Genomic DNA, 15,185 nt, shown 5'->3' with positions numbered 1-15,185 from the left:
GCTCCACTCTGCACTGCTTGGCTCAGTTTGCTTTTCCACTGCGTGGTACGAGTCTGGACGTTGCAGCACTGTATAGGCTCTACTCGGCTTGGTTTGCTTTTCCACTAAAGTAGTAAGTGGGTGGGATTACAACAATTCTCTGACCAATCAGCGGCTAGTAGTGACAAACAATCATGGCTGCATGCAAAGGATTGTGGGATATGGTGTAGGTACGGCCCGCTTGGAACCCCAACCGAGGGGGTACTGTTTAAAAACCGTATTGAACCGTTTTTAACACCTACCATGCAGTGGAAAAGCGCCAAACCAATCCATACCATACAGTGGAAAAGTGCCTGTAGTGTACTATATTTTGTGCCTTAAAGGGACAAGAGCATGTTGTGTGTTTTTTTTATTTTTTAGGGTTAGAACTACTTTAATGCATGTTGTTTTGTCAGTTGGGTTCCATGCATGCTCTATCATGTTCTTGCAGTAGATGATATGTTACTTTGTTGCTGTGTAGTCTAATCTAGGCATTTGAAAATGAATGTAGTGATGTTCTTTTCTTTTATCCAGATGCCATTTCACATCTTCAGAGGCAAAAAATTAAAATGTTAAAAGTTAATATGGGCTTAAAAGAAACATGTGACGTGAGAAGTGTAAAGACTTTCATTGCTGGCCTCATATTTGAAAATGCTGATTGCCTGGCCTTAATTCTTGTATAACTGCTTCGATAGTTTCACTTACCTGGAACAAATATACAGATCAGGTATTCCAACATTAGATGTGTTCATTTTAGATCAGTGATTCTGTAATGATTGAAGTCAGAAGATTAGCATCACATACAGACATCTGTTATTAGAATGGTAGCCCGTGTACGTTTCTCAGCACAGGTTTCCTTTAAAACAAAACTCCAGGTAAGCAGCTGAATACACAGTTAAAATGCATCCATATTTACTAGGTTACCTGGCAAAGTTTTGTTTTTAATTATATTTAGCCAGGTATGTGATGTACACACTTTTGGTACATTGCATAGCCAGCAGGTGATAACCATATTTTTCTGTTTTAGCTTTGCAGATCCCAGTGTCATCTCTCTGCCCCCTGCCTGCCCATTGGACAATGACTCGCCATCGTCTTCTATGTCCAGTGAGTAGTTAGGTGACTCCAGGAAGTGGTGAAGCTGAACCAGAAAATAGTGATCTTCCTGGCTATGCAGTGTTGCAGGAGTCTTTAACCACTTTGCTATCCGAGCCATTTTTCCAGTATTTGCATGCATGTTTTAATACTCATTTTAGGCCTAAAAGTTAGTCAACCATGGACCATTGTATACTTTTTGAAATCCAAGACCTTGGAGAATATAATTGTGGAAATTGATATGTTTTATGTCAAATGTTTCTAGCGCACCTGTTTATCAAATGCAAACAAAATATATTGCCCAATTTTTTGGTAAAATATAAAAGATGATTTTGCGACAAATGCAAATAACAAACATTTCAAAGCCTTAAAATTACATTTGTTTTACTTTGAGAGACTTTGCTTCGCTCCTGGCCTGTTAGGATCCCAGGGCATCCATGCCATGGGGTACCCGGATGACCATCTTCTGAAAGATTCTCAGCCACAATCCTGTTTTCCAGCATTGAGGGGACAATCAAGTTCCTTCAAACATTTGGAAGGGTCATCTTCAAGAAGTCTGCCCTCCCGTTTTTTTCATCATGTGAAGTATTTGGTGCTGAGCTTGGACATGTCCCAGGCCAAAATTTACCTTACCTAGGAAAAGATTTCCTCTGAGGTCCAATTCTCGGGTAAAACAGGCATCCCTCAACTTGCATCTATATGAGGGTTCTGGGCCTTAGCAAAGGAAATCGAATGGAAGAAGGCTATCCTAAATTCCACTGTAGACCTTTGCTTCCCAACATTGCCATGATGTGGGACAAGCAAATCCTTTCCCTGGATCGCTAACTTCTGCTGTGCTGTCGGGCATGCTGGATTTCCAACTCGACCCTAGAATCCAAGAATTCTTTCCCTCCCTCTCCCTGGAAGTTAGTAGGGCCCAAAGCAAGCCTGAAAGGCTGTATGTAGTAGGATCTACAACTCCCTGACTGTCCAAGGAATCTGATCAACACAGGAGTTGATTCTCCCTGTCAACGTTCTGGAACTGAGAGCCATAAGACTGACTCTCCTGCGATGAACCCTTCTCCTACATGGTCACGCAACCCAGATGTAGTCAGGCAATGACCTGTGACCTACATAAAGCACCAGGGGGAGTACAAGAAATCGGGCAGCCCTGAAGGAAGAGAGCCTGATTCTCTCCTGGGTACCGCATACTGTGGCTCACCACACTAAGCTGATCCAGCTGACAGCTCCTCAAGTTCCATGTATGCCAGGGCGCTGCAAAGTACAAATCTCGAATCTGAAGACACTAAACAACCCAGTGCTCCGAGTTAGTGTTCCCAAAGAAGATGATCTGTTCTTCGCAGCGGCCCGGCATAAAACATACTCGAGGAGCTGTGTCCTCTTAATGTGGTGAGACGCAGGAGCTTAATCTGGCTCTTTGGGTACTTCAAAAATCTCCAACCAATTCTGGATATGCCATTGGGAGATCTCACCAGTAAGGTGGCTTTAACCTCTGTCAGGTGTGTCTTCTAGTTGGTGGCTCTTTTTTGTAACAAGCCTTTTCTTCTACATGGAGATAAAGTGTTCCTGAGTCTCGGACCCTCTTTCCTTCCCCAAGGTGGTCTATTCTATTTACCCCAACAAGGATATTATCCTTAATTCCCTATATCCTGCACCAAATCACGTCAAAGAGATTTCACTCAACTGCTTGGATGGTAAGAGTGATTAGGGTTCATCTACCTGCAACATTTTTAGTCTCTATTTTCTCCCTGATGGCCCCAAGAAGGGACATCCTACTTCCTCTTCCACCTTGCTAGATGGCTCAGGTTGCTCATTTCCTGGTCCTATGCCCTCAGGGATCAGGTTCCTCCCTTCCAAATCAGGGCCCATTCCAATAAATGGGTCAGTATTTCTTGGGTCTTTTCAATATCAACCAGCTGTTTCACAAGTTTGCAAGGCCGCCACTTAGCCTTCTGTTCATATTTTAAAGTTTAACATGTGTATCTTCAAGCCTCTGATGCCAGCTTTGGCTGCAATGAGCTTTCAGCTGTCACTTGTGTTTCATGTCTAGTGACCCCTTTTTTGTGGGATTATTTGAGTGGTGGGTAACATGGCAAACCTGTCTATGAATATAGGACCTGTACTGTAGGTTTCAGGATAATGGGGAATTTTGCTGTACCTATCAATTCCATATCTTGGAGTATAGAACAGGACACCGGTCCCTTCCCTATGTCCTCCTGTTTTTCTTTATTGCTTGGTACAAAACTGGAGTCCAGCAGAGTGGGTGGAAAAAAAGCTGCATCCTTTTCTGGTGTTTTTCTGGACAAATGGATGTAAACTGAAGACAGATGCTGTAAACTGAGCTGTAGATGAATATTCAAGCTGACATAAACTGAACTGAAGAGGAATGTATAAACTGAATTAGGGCTGCAACTAACGATTTTTTTCATAATCGATTAGTTGGCTGATTATTGTTTCCATTAATCGAATAATAACCTTAAAGTGTGGTGTATTATTTAATATGTAGGGATGCACTGAATGTTCGGCGGCCGAACATTATTCGGCCGAAAAAATAGCACTGTGTTCGGCCGAATAAGTCAAAAGGCCGAATAATTTTGTGCCGAACAATAGGGCTGAACGATAGTCGATATGATATCGACTATCGTTCTGTGGCCGTAGGCGATATTCATATCGCCGAGGTCACAATATTTACATAGGCAGGGGGAAGGGACTCGGAGGAGGACAGGAGGACTTGCAGACTTCCGTGAAGCCGGGACACTTCAGCGGTGAGCATACATACATTACTCACTCGTGCACTGCAGCCCGCCCCACACATTCAGTGAGTCTTACTCTCCTCCCTAGTTTTTTCAATGGCACATTCAGGGAGCCAATCACGCCGTGATTAGCTGCACAGCGAACCAATCACGCGTGCCTGCACACCTGATTGGTTCCGCTGTGCCTCTACTCACGGCGTGATTGGCTTCCTGAATGTGCCATTGAAAAAACTAGGGAGGAGAGTAAGACTCACTGAATGTGTGGGGCGGGCTGCAGTGCACGAGTGAGTAATGTATGTATGCGGCTGTGCTCCTTTCCAGGCTCCTACTAGTCCACCTCCAGCCTCCTACTACCACCACTATGGGAGACTGTCTGTCACTGTATAATCTGATCGAGTCCACACTGACACTGACTGACTGTCACTGAGTAATTGATGTTACCATATTAACCCTGACCTGCCCAGTGCCCTGTATCTGCAATTAAAATTTACAAGGCTGCCTGCATGCTTCCTGATTTCCATTCCCAGCATCCTTCCCAATCCCTACAGTGTCACTAACATTAACCCTATGGTACAAGGCTGCAGTGTGCACTGAATCCCATTCCCTACAGTAACATTTAGGGAGAGAGAGAGACATGAGAGGACAAGAGAGAGGACAAAAAATTGGCAAAATAAATGGAAAAAATGCGACCGCGTTCGGTATTCGGCCTTCGGCCAAGCATTTCATTATTATTCGGCTTCGGCCAAGAATTTCATTTCGGTGCATCCCTATTAATATGTAAAGTTTAAAAAACAAAACAAAAAAAAAAAAGGCAATTTATTCTTAAATATCTGTATGCAGTGATCACATCTAAATAACCAACTATATGGTAAGGGAGCAAAATCTCTAATCCACTCTGAGAATGACAGACACGGTATACTGTATAAACTATTAGAGAGCGGTTGAATCTGGTAAATATCAAACTCGGAGATCAACTTTTTTATTTAAAGAAAAAAAAATTTGAAGACTGTTTTGCCTATTTTCAGACAGAAATGCAATTATGTATAACAGACTCACTTGACTTGGCTTGATAAAAGCTACCTGCACCTGCTGTCACTTATGCTGGTCATACAAAAACAATGTCTTCCTTCAAACAAATTTTCATTTGAAGAACATTAGTTCGATTTTCTAATCGTTAGTGGGGTTAAATCGACGTTTGTTTTTCGACCAGAGTGACCGGAAAATTTGAAGGAGCAGAATAGAAAACTTCTTGGTCAAAGAAATTTTCACAGGCTTTGTGGTTTTCGTTCAGAAATTACATTCATTTTAAAACGGAATGTTAAAAGCAAGTGAAATTTTCAAACGACGTTCTTTCATTCAGTGAATGTACAAAGATTTTTCATATGTATATTCTTGTTCGAAAATCGATACGTGTATGGCCAGGCCAGCATAAGGCTCAGTTCACCCCCATGCAGTGTGCTTTTGATCTGTTTCTGCAGTGCTTTTTGTTGCATTTTTTGCACGTAATTTTGCATTTATGCAATTTTTTTTGGGCAGATTAAAAAACTCAAATTGCGGCAAAAATGCACTAAAATGCTTTTCTGCAGCATCTCTATTGAAGTCCATTGAACCAAAAAAGTAAAAAAAAAAGCACAGTTTTGCATTGAAAAAAAGTCCTTGACCCTTTACAAATACGCAGCTGCTGGGGAAAAAAAGCATAGATGTGAAGGTGTCCCAAAGAAAACCATGTTAAATTAACTGAAGTGCGTTTCTGCACAAAGCAACAAAAAACTCATAGGTGTGAACCAGCCCTAAGACGTTTAGTAGCAGCAGCATGCTTTTTGTATCACCTGTCATAATGGAGTTAAAAAAACCCCCAGAAATTTAGCCCTGAAGCTATATAAAGGGTGGAAGGGAGACACAGTATACATCTTTATACAGTGGCGGCCTGTGGATAGGGGGCGCCACTGTGGCCAGTAAAAAAAAAAAATTGTTGTCCATTTTCAGCCCACTAGGGGCGCCGGACCTAGTGGTGGGTATGGGGGGGGTGGGGTTTTTGACCCCACCTGTGGCGGGCAGAGGCGCCGATTGGCGGCCTTCTGGGGGTCATTGGGGCGCAGAGCAATGCGCCCCGTCACTCCCCACTTTACTGATGTCCTGGCTGTGATTGGTCCAGCCTGGACCAATCACAGGAGGACATCCCGGGACGTGACGCGTGGGGGCGGTGCACCGCCCCGGCGTCATGTCGTGATCACCTTCTGTTCCCGCCCGGCTGAGAGAGAGGAGAGCGAGAGCCGCGTGAGGACTCGACTGACTGAGGCGACTCCGTGGAAGTAAAGTTCGTTCGCAGTCCGCAGAAGAAGTCTAGAGGAGTGAGTGACCACCTGACCTGACAGACTTGAGTGGAGTGACACTCCGACGCCGCTGTGAGAGAACGTTCAGTCCCAGACTCCCAGTCCCCACACACTTCTTCAGACAGTACGCAGACTCCACAGGCGCAGAGCCAGCCCAGAGACACTACTCCTGCATGCTGCAGACAGACCCGCAGCAGCAGTGAGCCGGTAAGTGATGCCTCGGGGGGGGTTCCGGCCCGGGGGCTCGGCCCACACACTGTCAGTCTGGTGCTTTGAAGGGGGCACGCACGCTGGTCTCTCTCTGCATTGATGGGGGGCGGGGCCATGTTACATGCCTGTGATATGCCTCTACCTGTGTACAATGACCTGTGCCATGCCTGTACCATCATCTGTGCCATGCCTGTACCATCATCTGTGCCATGCCTGTACCATCACCTGTGCCATGCCTGTACCGTTTTTTTTGCCGCGAAGCAATACCTATTACATTTTTCTTTTTGCGCCCCCCCCCCCCCCCCCCCACAAAAAAAATTTTGAGCACCGGCCGCCACTGCTTTTATATTAAAGTAGTACTAAAAGCTGAGACTTTTTTTGTCATGGATATTCTCGTTTTAAATATAATGCACAATACTGGTAAAAGTTTCCTTTAAATGTAATTGTAATTCCTTCTATTACCTCCGGTCTATCAGCCTCCACCTTCTCTGGGTTCAGATGCTGATCTTCCCTGTCTTTAAAGTGATTTTTTTTTTCTAAATAAACATGTTCTACTTACCTGCTCTGTGTAATGGTTTTGCACAGAGCAGCCCTGATTCTCCTCTTCTGGGGTCCCCCGCCGATACTTTGGCTCCTCCTGCCTTCAGAGTGCCCCAATAGCAAGCTGCAAAGTATAGTATATTGAGTGCCCCTATAGCAAGGTAAAAAACTTCTGCTCTTAGAGCCACGCACTTTCTGCCCAAGACTACATGTCCTAGGCGGCAATACTCCTCACACATTCACAAGTTCTCAGGCACTTACTGACATGTATGGATTATATACTGAGCTGTATGTGTGCTGCACTGTATTTCCTGATATGTAAACAAATAATGCATTCTGTATGCAGACCAACTAATCGGCTGACTAATTGATTTAGTTGTTTCGGCCCTAAACTGAATACAGATATGCAAACTGATAAAAACTGTAACTTGAATCAGTACGTTGCAAAAAACATGACTTACCTGATGACATCAGTGTGAAAGGACCTTATCTGTTGGAGACCTCATCAATTGGCCATCCAAAGAGGAAGTACCTTAGGCTTTGTACACATGATCAGAAAATCGGACAAAAAAATGCAGTTTTCAAAGTGTTCGTATGATAATCTGATTGTTAGTACACTGTTTTCAAGAGCCAATCACGACAGTTCATCATCCGAAATTATACGAAGGGACAAACCCAAACATTTTTCTCGGACAATAGATTGTACGATTTTCTTTTAATCAGTACAGTATTCTTCCAAAATTTTTTTTGGAAAAGCAAAATCACGCATGCTCAGAAATGAAACAATACATTACATCGCTTCCGAAGTTGTATTCTGTTGTACAAGAATTTTGGTACATTGAGTAACCTCTTCACTTTCGATATGAGACTAGCATGCAAAAAAAAAAATGGACAATTATTCATCCAATTTTTTCATTGTGTGTACGAGGCTTTAGAGTTGGTATTTCCATGGACAGCTGACGGGTATCTGCTTTTGTTTCTCATACCTTCGTGTGCGTACGACTTTTTTCCTTGCAACAGGTTTCCTGCAGCTAACGTATTGTCACATCACTGCAGTAACGGGCATCAACTAGGTTGCTCTGTAATACTAATATTGATGAAAATGTTTGATTTTCTGTGGTGAGATTTACATTTTGCTATCTACTATTTGTGTCTAATATATCAGTTTTATATTTGAATCTACATGCTCATCTACGTAAAACTCAGGTCATACATTGCATGGTCAGTACATTTTATTAAATCTTTTAGCAGAATTTTCAGGCACTTCTACTTCTCTACTAGATTGCAAAGTTTTCAAAGTTGCAAATTTTGGCTAAAGATTGCAGACTTGTAGTTGGGTATGGCACGTTAGTTGTACTAATAGATTACTGTTTTGTATATCTTTCAGTCTTGAGCGTATGGATAACAATGGCAGTCGTCTACAGCCAAGGCCAAACCTACATTATATAACACTCTCCTTTTGAATGACATAGATGTAACATGCCAGTATTACAGGACCCTGATATGTAAGCAATTACTTGCTTCAAATTTCTCTTACGCAAGAGGAACATTTTTTTATTTTTTTTTTTATTTTTTTATTTTTTAAGACTTGCATAGCAGACAAATACATTATATACAGCATTTGTCTATTTGTTCATGTTCAGTAACCCCTGAAGTCTTGTTCCTAATCTCTCTTTTAGGTCTTCTTAAAAAAAAAAAAAAAACTTTATAAAGAAATGTGGAGGTGTTGCCTGTAATGAGTAATATCCCAGATCTCAGTTTGTATTTAATGTAAATTAAGAATTGAATGGTTACTTTGGAAAAGTTCATGGACTATGGACCTTTCACTTGTAGCAGCACTTGCAAATATTCTGCCAGTGCTTACATTGGTGACTGGAAAATAAAGCCATGTACAGCTCAAATATTGTCCAATATCGCCTCTTTGAAAAGGTAGCGCATGTCAATTGGTGTCTAAACGATTCCTGCATTAATAAAGTCTAAGTGAGAGGACCTGTGTGTGTGTCTATTTGCTAATCTGTTATGTACTTTCTTTAAGTGTATATGCAATAAAGTGACTGTCATTTGTAAGTTTATTTTATACATATTTCTGTTATTTTACCATTAGTTATTTTTTTTATTTTTTTTTCTATACAGGCTCCAGTTGAACAATACAGGTATGGTGTGTGTGTGTGTGTGTGTGTGTGTGTGTGTGTGTGTGTGTGTGTGTGTCAGATTTTTTACGTTTTGTGTATGTCACTAACAATATCTTTTTCCTTTTTAAAAGAACTTTATAATGTGTGGAAAGGAGAGTTATATATTCAGGAACAGCGTGCATGCAATATTAAATTCAAGTCATCAGGCCCTTGCAGCATTCCTGTACAGCTGTAAGTACATATTCCTAGCTTTTTAGCATTCTTGCTACAAATCAAAGTGACAAGAATATATACAGTGGGCTGATTAAAACCCTCTTTACCTATTATTATTATTATTATTATTATTATTATTATTATTATTATTATTATTATTTATTTGTTTTGTAATCTGTATTATGTTACCCTGAATACAAGTGCAAATGCTATGTCTGCGTTCCTCTAGCGTTCCTTGCAAAAAATCTTTAGATTATGTCAAAAATACAAAAAAATTTTCGGGCTTGCATGCAGAGGGAAAGGACAGTAGCCAGCACAACACTTGAAATGTGCAGCGCTCATAGATAATTAACATGATAATCAGTGACAATTTGCAACATTGTGAAAAATACATATACAAACCAATATATAATAATAATAAAAAAAAAGTGAATAGGAAAGTCCTTTTGAATTAAGTGAAAAATCTTCAAACGTGTATTCCTGAAGTGAATAAACTGAAAATTTGCTGTGACACCATCCACTATATATATATATATATATATACTTACCGTGGACTCAGTTTGGCATATGCCTAGTGAGTCAACTCATGCGTTGTCCTCCCTATAGGCCAGGGAGGACAACGAGTGGCCCTTCACACCAGTCACCTTTGTATTTTCTTTGGAAAAAATGCAAAAACCATCAGTAATCCAAATGAATGCAGAGAATCTAGACCTCAAGATGAATACTCTCCCATGACAGATGAATCATCAAAGAAAGGAAGCAAAAAGGATCCACATAGTGTAAAAAACCATAAGCAAAGTGTATTTATTAAAAGTTCAGAACACTTACAGTGAGGTAGATAAAAAGTGCTTAAATCCGGATCTGTAAATGGTATCAACAATTAGCATGGACAAAAGTCAACCAAACATGTTTTGTCTGCCCCATGACTTCTGTCCATGCTACTACTTGTTGATGCCATTTACAGATCCAGATTTAAGCGCTTTTTATTTACCTTACTGTAAGCCCCGGTTCACACTTATGCGATGCGGGAAGGCTACGAATCCGCAGCCTGTTCCCGCATCGCACACGCACCCCCGGCAGTTCACACTGCCATATGCGATACGCTGGGTGTGTCAATGTAATCTTAACGACACCCCCAGTTTGATCGCATATCGCAGTGCGATCTTGCAGTTCGCACAGGATCGGATCGCACAAGTGTGAACCGCTGTGCAATCAATCCGATCCTGATGCGGCTTCCAAAAAGGGTCCCTGTGCGTGTTTGCTGCGGTGCGAATTTAGCCATACAAAGTGTATGGCTAAACTCGCACCGCACAGCCGATCGCATGTAATGAAGGAGCAGTGCGCTCTGACATTACATGCGAACCCGGCACTCGCACAAGTGTGAACCGGGGGTAAGTGTTTTGAACTTTTGATAAATACCCTTGCGTATGGTTTTACACTAGGTGGAGCCTTTTTTGTCCTTTCTTTGATTCATCTGTCATGGGAGAGTATTCATCTTGAGGTCTACATTCTCTGCATTCATTTGGATTACTGATGGGTTATGCGATTTTTCCAAAGAAAATACAAACGTGACTGGTGTGAAGGGCCACTCGTTGTCCTCCCTGGCCTATTGGGTGTATATATATATATATATATATATATATATATATATATAATATGTATGTGTGTATAACATGAGTTACGCCAAACTGAGTCCACTCACTCTGGTAAGCCTTCTTGTATATATTGGTAGTGGATGGTGTCACAGCAGCTATTCACTTCTGGAATACACTTTTGAAGATTTTTCACTTCATTCAAAAGGACTTTTTGCCCTTATTTACTCTTTTTTTTAATATTATATATTTGTATATGTATTTTTCACAATGTTATGAATTTTCACTGATTATCATGTGTTAATTATCTATGAGCGCTGCACATTTCTATATTTATACAATCTTTAGATTATGCCTGGGGAGCATCATTGGTTTTTACCTTGATGTGCAGGCAGCAACAGAACTACATTTGCGCTGTTGTTGGAGAGAGAAGCAGAGGGTATGGTGTTGACCTAGGGCACATTTCCAGGTTGTCTTTTAATCCAGCTGTGTACTTCACATGTGGGCTTGACAAGACCATTTCAGAACAGTACTGGTAGCATAATAAGCTTATGAAAGGAAGTTATAGCTTGTATTTCTGGCAGGATCACCTGGTGTCTTTTTTTTTTTTTTTTTTTTGTTCTACTACTAATCGTGTGAAGGGGAAAAAAAAAGGTAAAAACAGAATGTGTCAGCACACTCTCTATTATATTTGGAGTCCTCGTTTTTCTCCATATACACATTTTATTATATAAACTTCAGGAGAAATATTCCTGTGCTTCCCATGGTGACTAATTGGGCTTCACTTATGGTCCATTTAGATTCTAACTGATGCACAGGCTTCTTGCTTTCTTCACCCAGGTGCCAAAGGCAAAATTGTGCCTATGTCCTGTGTTAATTTTGCTACTGTTGGCACTGAGTTAGCACAAAGCTTATGCTGTGTTAAATGCCTGTTTATTGAGCCATTTAATGCTAATAAACTTTACTGATATGGGCATAAGGAGGAGTGCAAAGTGGGCGCCAGGAATATTTGCTGAGTTTTTTTTTTTTTTGGTTAGAAGCTTTCTGTTCTATGGTTCTACCTATCTGAAGGAACAGAAGTATACCTGGCCTGCCTTTACTGTATTTACACCTAATTTAATGCCAGTGTTAAACTGCCTGTAATTCTGCAGACTCATTTATGGTTACTCCTTAAATTATTGGAAAAGTGTGAATAGCTAGACAGCAGAAGTGCAGTTTTCACTTTAAACACTCTTTAATGGGGTGTTAAAGTGGAACTGAAGGACTAATAGTTACCTGTCCAAGAGTCCTGCGTTGGCATCATCTTATGAGTACTGGTCTTCAGGCCTCTTCATTGGCCAGCGGGGATGACATCACTCTTGAACATGTGCAGGAAGTCTTTATCCCGGTGTTCCGTGAAAAAACCATACCCGTGAGAAAACCATACCCTCGTCACTTCCGGTGCACCTACGGAGGGTATGGATTTCTCACGGTAGTTAAACTTGCGGCGCTTACATTAAAACAGCTCCTCTGCATCATCAGTCATCTCCGCTCCTTCCCCTGTCACGGAGCCGAGATCGCCGTCATTTACCTCTCGTACACCCGCCGCCGCTTTTATATTTATTACCGGAGATGAGGGAAGTGACAGCGATAGCAGAGGAGATGATTTATGTTCCAGCCGAAGTGTTTTAATTATACCGCCACCCGTGATAATTTCATGCACACCGAGCATGCGCACTTCTCTAATCCTTTCATGTTCTATTACGTATCCGGGGCTCTGAGCATGCGCACTGCTGCGCTGCTCAGCTGTTTCAGACCGGAAGTGACGAGGGTATGGTTTCTCCACGGGGTATGGTTTTTTAACGTTACACCGGCACTCAGAGATCAGCCTGGGCATGCACAGCTTTGTTTACACTACCAGAGAAGACAACAAGCAGGCAGGTTGGGGCATTTTATTGCAGAAGAGACAGTGAATGTCTCTTTTGCAATAAAAACCTGTCTGTTTACGGTTTTATAGTGAAACCTCAACTCCGTTTTAAACTCAAAAACAAAAATGTAACATATTGCAACTTACCAGTTCTTTGATGTGGTGGCAGCATTAGTTTTCTTTTTCTTTTTTTTTACTTCCTTTACCAGACCAGGCTGTAAAACAAAAGTGGTAGTTGGAGGATTCTTAGTCAAGTCCATCTATATCTGCTTGTGCTAGAAGACTACCATCTTCTGAGACCGTGCTGCTAACCAAGGGCTGCTCTATTGCTATTCCATCCACCCTAGGGCAGAAAGTGTGCTACTGGCCAGATCACAAGGTGAACAAAAAAAAAAAAAAAGTAAACTAATGCACCCACCAAATTAAGGCTTGGTAAGCTGCAGTATATTACATTTTTGTTTCTGGGTTTAAAACTGCTTTAAGCTTCGACTGACACAGCTGTTGATACATTTATATGAAATGCATTTATAAGGCTTATCGGTGCATGGAAAATAAAAATATTTTAGGATCATAATGGTATAACATGCTCACACATCCACACAAAATAAAACCCATATTGTACTATGTTATCTTCTGCAGGTAATATATGGTAAAGAACTGTTGTAGAATCTGAACCACTTTAACTTCACTAGCAATATAAATTTGTTTCATTGTTTGACTAGACCAGTCAGTGGTTTCAAGCCGGAAACATTTCTTTTTACTTTCTACTTTCTGTTTCAGTGACCACTGGAACAGGAAGTGAGGAGCATCTTCTCAAGGTTGATGTAGAAAAAAAATTAAAAACATAAGATAAAAAACTTCTCGTAGTGTACTAATTAACTGCTGAGTTTATCCTTGTAATTCAAATATTTGTGATCACTAATCTGTGATTTTTTTTTTTTTTTTTTTTTTTAAACACAGGCCAAACAAGCTAGAAATAAAAGAAGTCATAAGATTGTCTGAACTAAGAAAAGCAGTTCAAATTTTTGATCAGATCAGTTTTACAGGTCAAGAAGGTAATAATTTTTGATTGAAACTATGAATAAGTACACATACAATGTCTTATGTAAACTCATGGATACATAAATAAATTTGGAACTCCAGAGTGGTTTAAATACTAAGTGGAGTTGAGTTACTAAAACTGGAGAGTGTAAAGTCTGGTGCAGCTGTGCATGGTAGCCAATCGGCGTTTAACTTCAGGTTGTTCAGTTAAGCTTTGACAAAAAAACTGATTGGTTCCTATGCACAGCTGCACATTCCTGTCTTCATCCCCAGTACCCCTTTACATTCATGTCCCCCACTATCCCTTTACATTCCTGTCCCCCACTACCCCTTCACATTCCTGTCTTCACCCCCTCCTGTCCCCCACTACCCCTTTACACTCCTGTCCTCCACTACCCCTTTACATTCCTGTTCTCCCCTCCTATACCCGTTTACATTCCTGTCCCCCACTACCCCTTTACGAGGATGGCGGCAGGCATGAAGCTGACATCGGAAGCAGGACAGCTCTGGAAGGAGGGTGGGATCTGCACAACTTTTCCAGGTAACCAGCTTGTGATTGGTTGCTAGTGGGTTAACTTGAAGTTCCGCCCTCCATCCTCTGAGCGATTAGACGGATTGTCTTCAGGGATGTCCAGTGTTCATTCAATCGGACGGCTCTGGAGTTAGCCGACATTTTAAGTTGGGCAGAACGGTTTGTTCCAGCCCTCTCCACCGTACACATTCCTGTGGTGGAAAACTGGCAGGCGGATTACTTCACTCGGCAGGCGTCGGACCAACGTGAGTGATCCCTTCATCCAGAGATTTTTCATCGGTTGTGTCTCCAGTGGGGCGTTCCCGAGGTGGATCTGTTGGCGTCTCAGCTCAACAGAAAGGTGCAGAGGTTTGTGGCTCGGTCACGGGATCCTCTGGCAGACGCCACAGGCACGCTGGTGGCCCCGTGGGGGTCAGTATCTGATTTATGCTTGCCCTCCTCTCAAGCTTCTGCCAAGACTTTTAAGCAGGTTCAAGGCAGAAGGGATTCTGGTCATCTTAGTGGCTCCGGACTGGCCTCACCGGGCATGGTACGCCGATCTGGTGCTGGTCTCCGACATTCCTTGGACGCTTCCCTTTAGGGAGAATCTGCTGTCCCAAGGACGATTCCTCCATCTGGCTTTACAGTCGCTGGCTTTTGACGGCTTGGCTGTTGAACGCCAGGTGCTGAAGGATAAGAGGTTTATCTAAGTCAGTGATTTCTAGGCTGTTAAAAGCTAGGAATTCTACTTCTAGGAAGATCTACCATTGTACGTGGTGGACATACATTGCGTGGTGTGAGTTTCTTGAAGTTTATCCTCGCTCCTTCTGGGTGGCTCAGATCT

The 15,185-nt window shown here is 41.9% G+C and overlaps 1 protein-coding gene and 1 long non-coding RNA gene across 2 annotated transcripts in view; both read left to right on the top strand.

Annotated features, from left to right (window-relative positions):
- LOC309553308 overlaps positions 1 to 8,480 on the top strand; it is a 40,930-nt gene extending 32,450 nt beyond the window's left edge. Inside the window, exon 3 of the long non-coding RNA XR_014225157.1 lies at positions 8,334 to 8,480. This is a non-coding gene — a long non-coding RNA (uncharacterized lncRNA). The remainder of the gene's footprint in view (positions 1 to 8,333) is intronic.
- A 252-nt stretch (positions 8,481 to 8,732) lies between these two features.
- TASOR2 (transcription activation suppressor family member 2) overlaps positions 8,733 to 15,185 on the top strand; it is a gene marked incomplete at both ends in the record, with an annotated part of 111,944 nt that continues 105,491 nt past the window's right edge. Inside the window, 4 exons of the mRNA XM_082253520.1 lie at positions 8,733 to 8,875; positions 9,080 to 9,099; positions 9,210 to 9,309; positions 13,750 to 13,844. Coding sequence (XP_082109646.1) covers positions 8,733 to 8,875; positions 9,080 to 9,099; positions 9,210 to 9,309; positions 13,750 to 13,844 — 358 coding nt within the window. The remainder of the gene's footprint in view (positions 8,876 to 9,079; positions 9,100 to 9,209; positions 9,310 to 13,749; positions 13,845 to 15,185) is intronic.

Source organism: Pelophylax lessonae, assembly GCF_965119305.1.
Source record: "Pelophylax lessonae genome assembly, chromosome: 4".
Classification (NCBI taxonomy): domain Eukaryota; kingdom Metazoa; phylum Chordata; class Amphibia; order Anura; family Ranidae; genus Pelophylax; species Pelophylax lessonae.
Note: the sequence above shows the minus strand (reverse complement) of the source record. Positions and strands in the feature narration are given on the sequence as shown.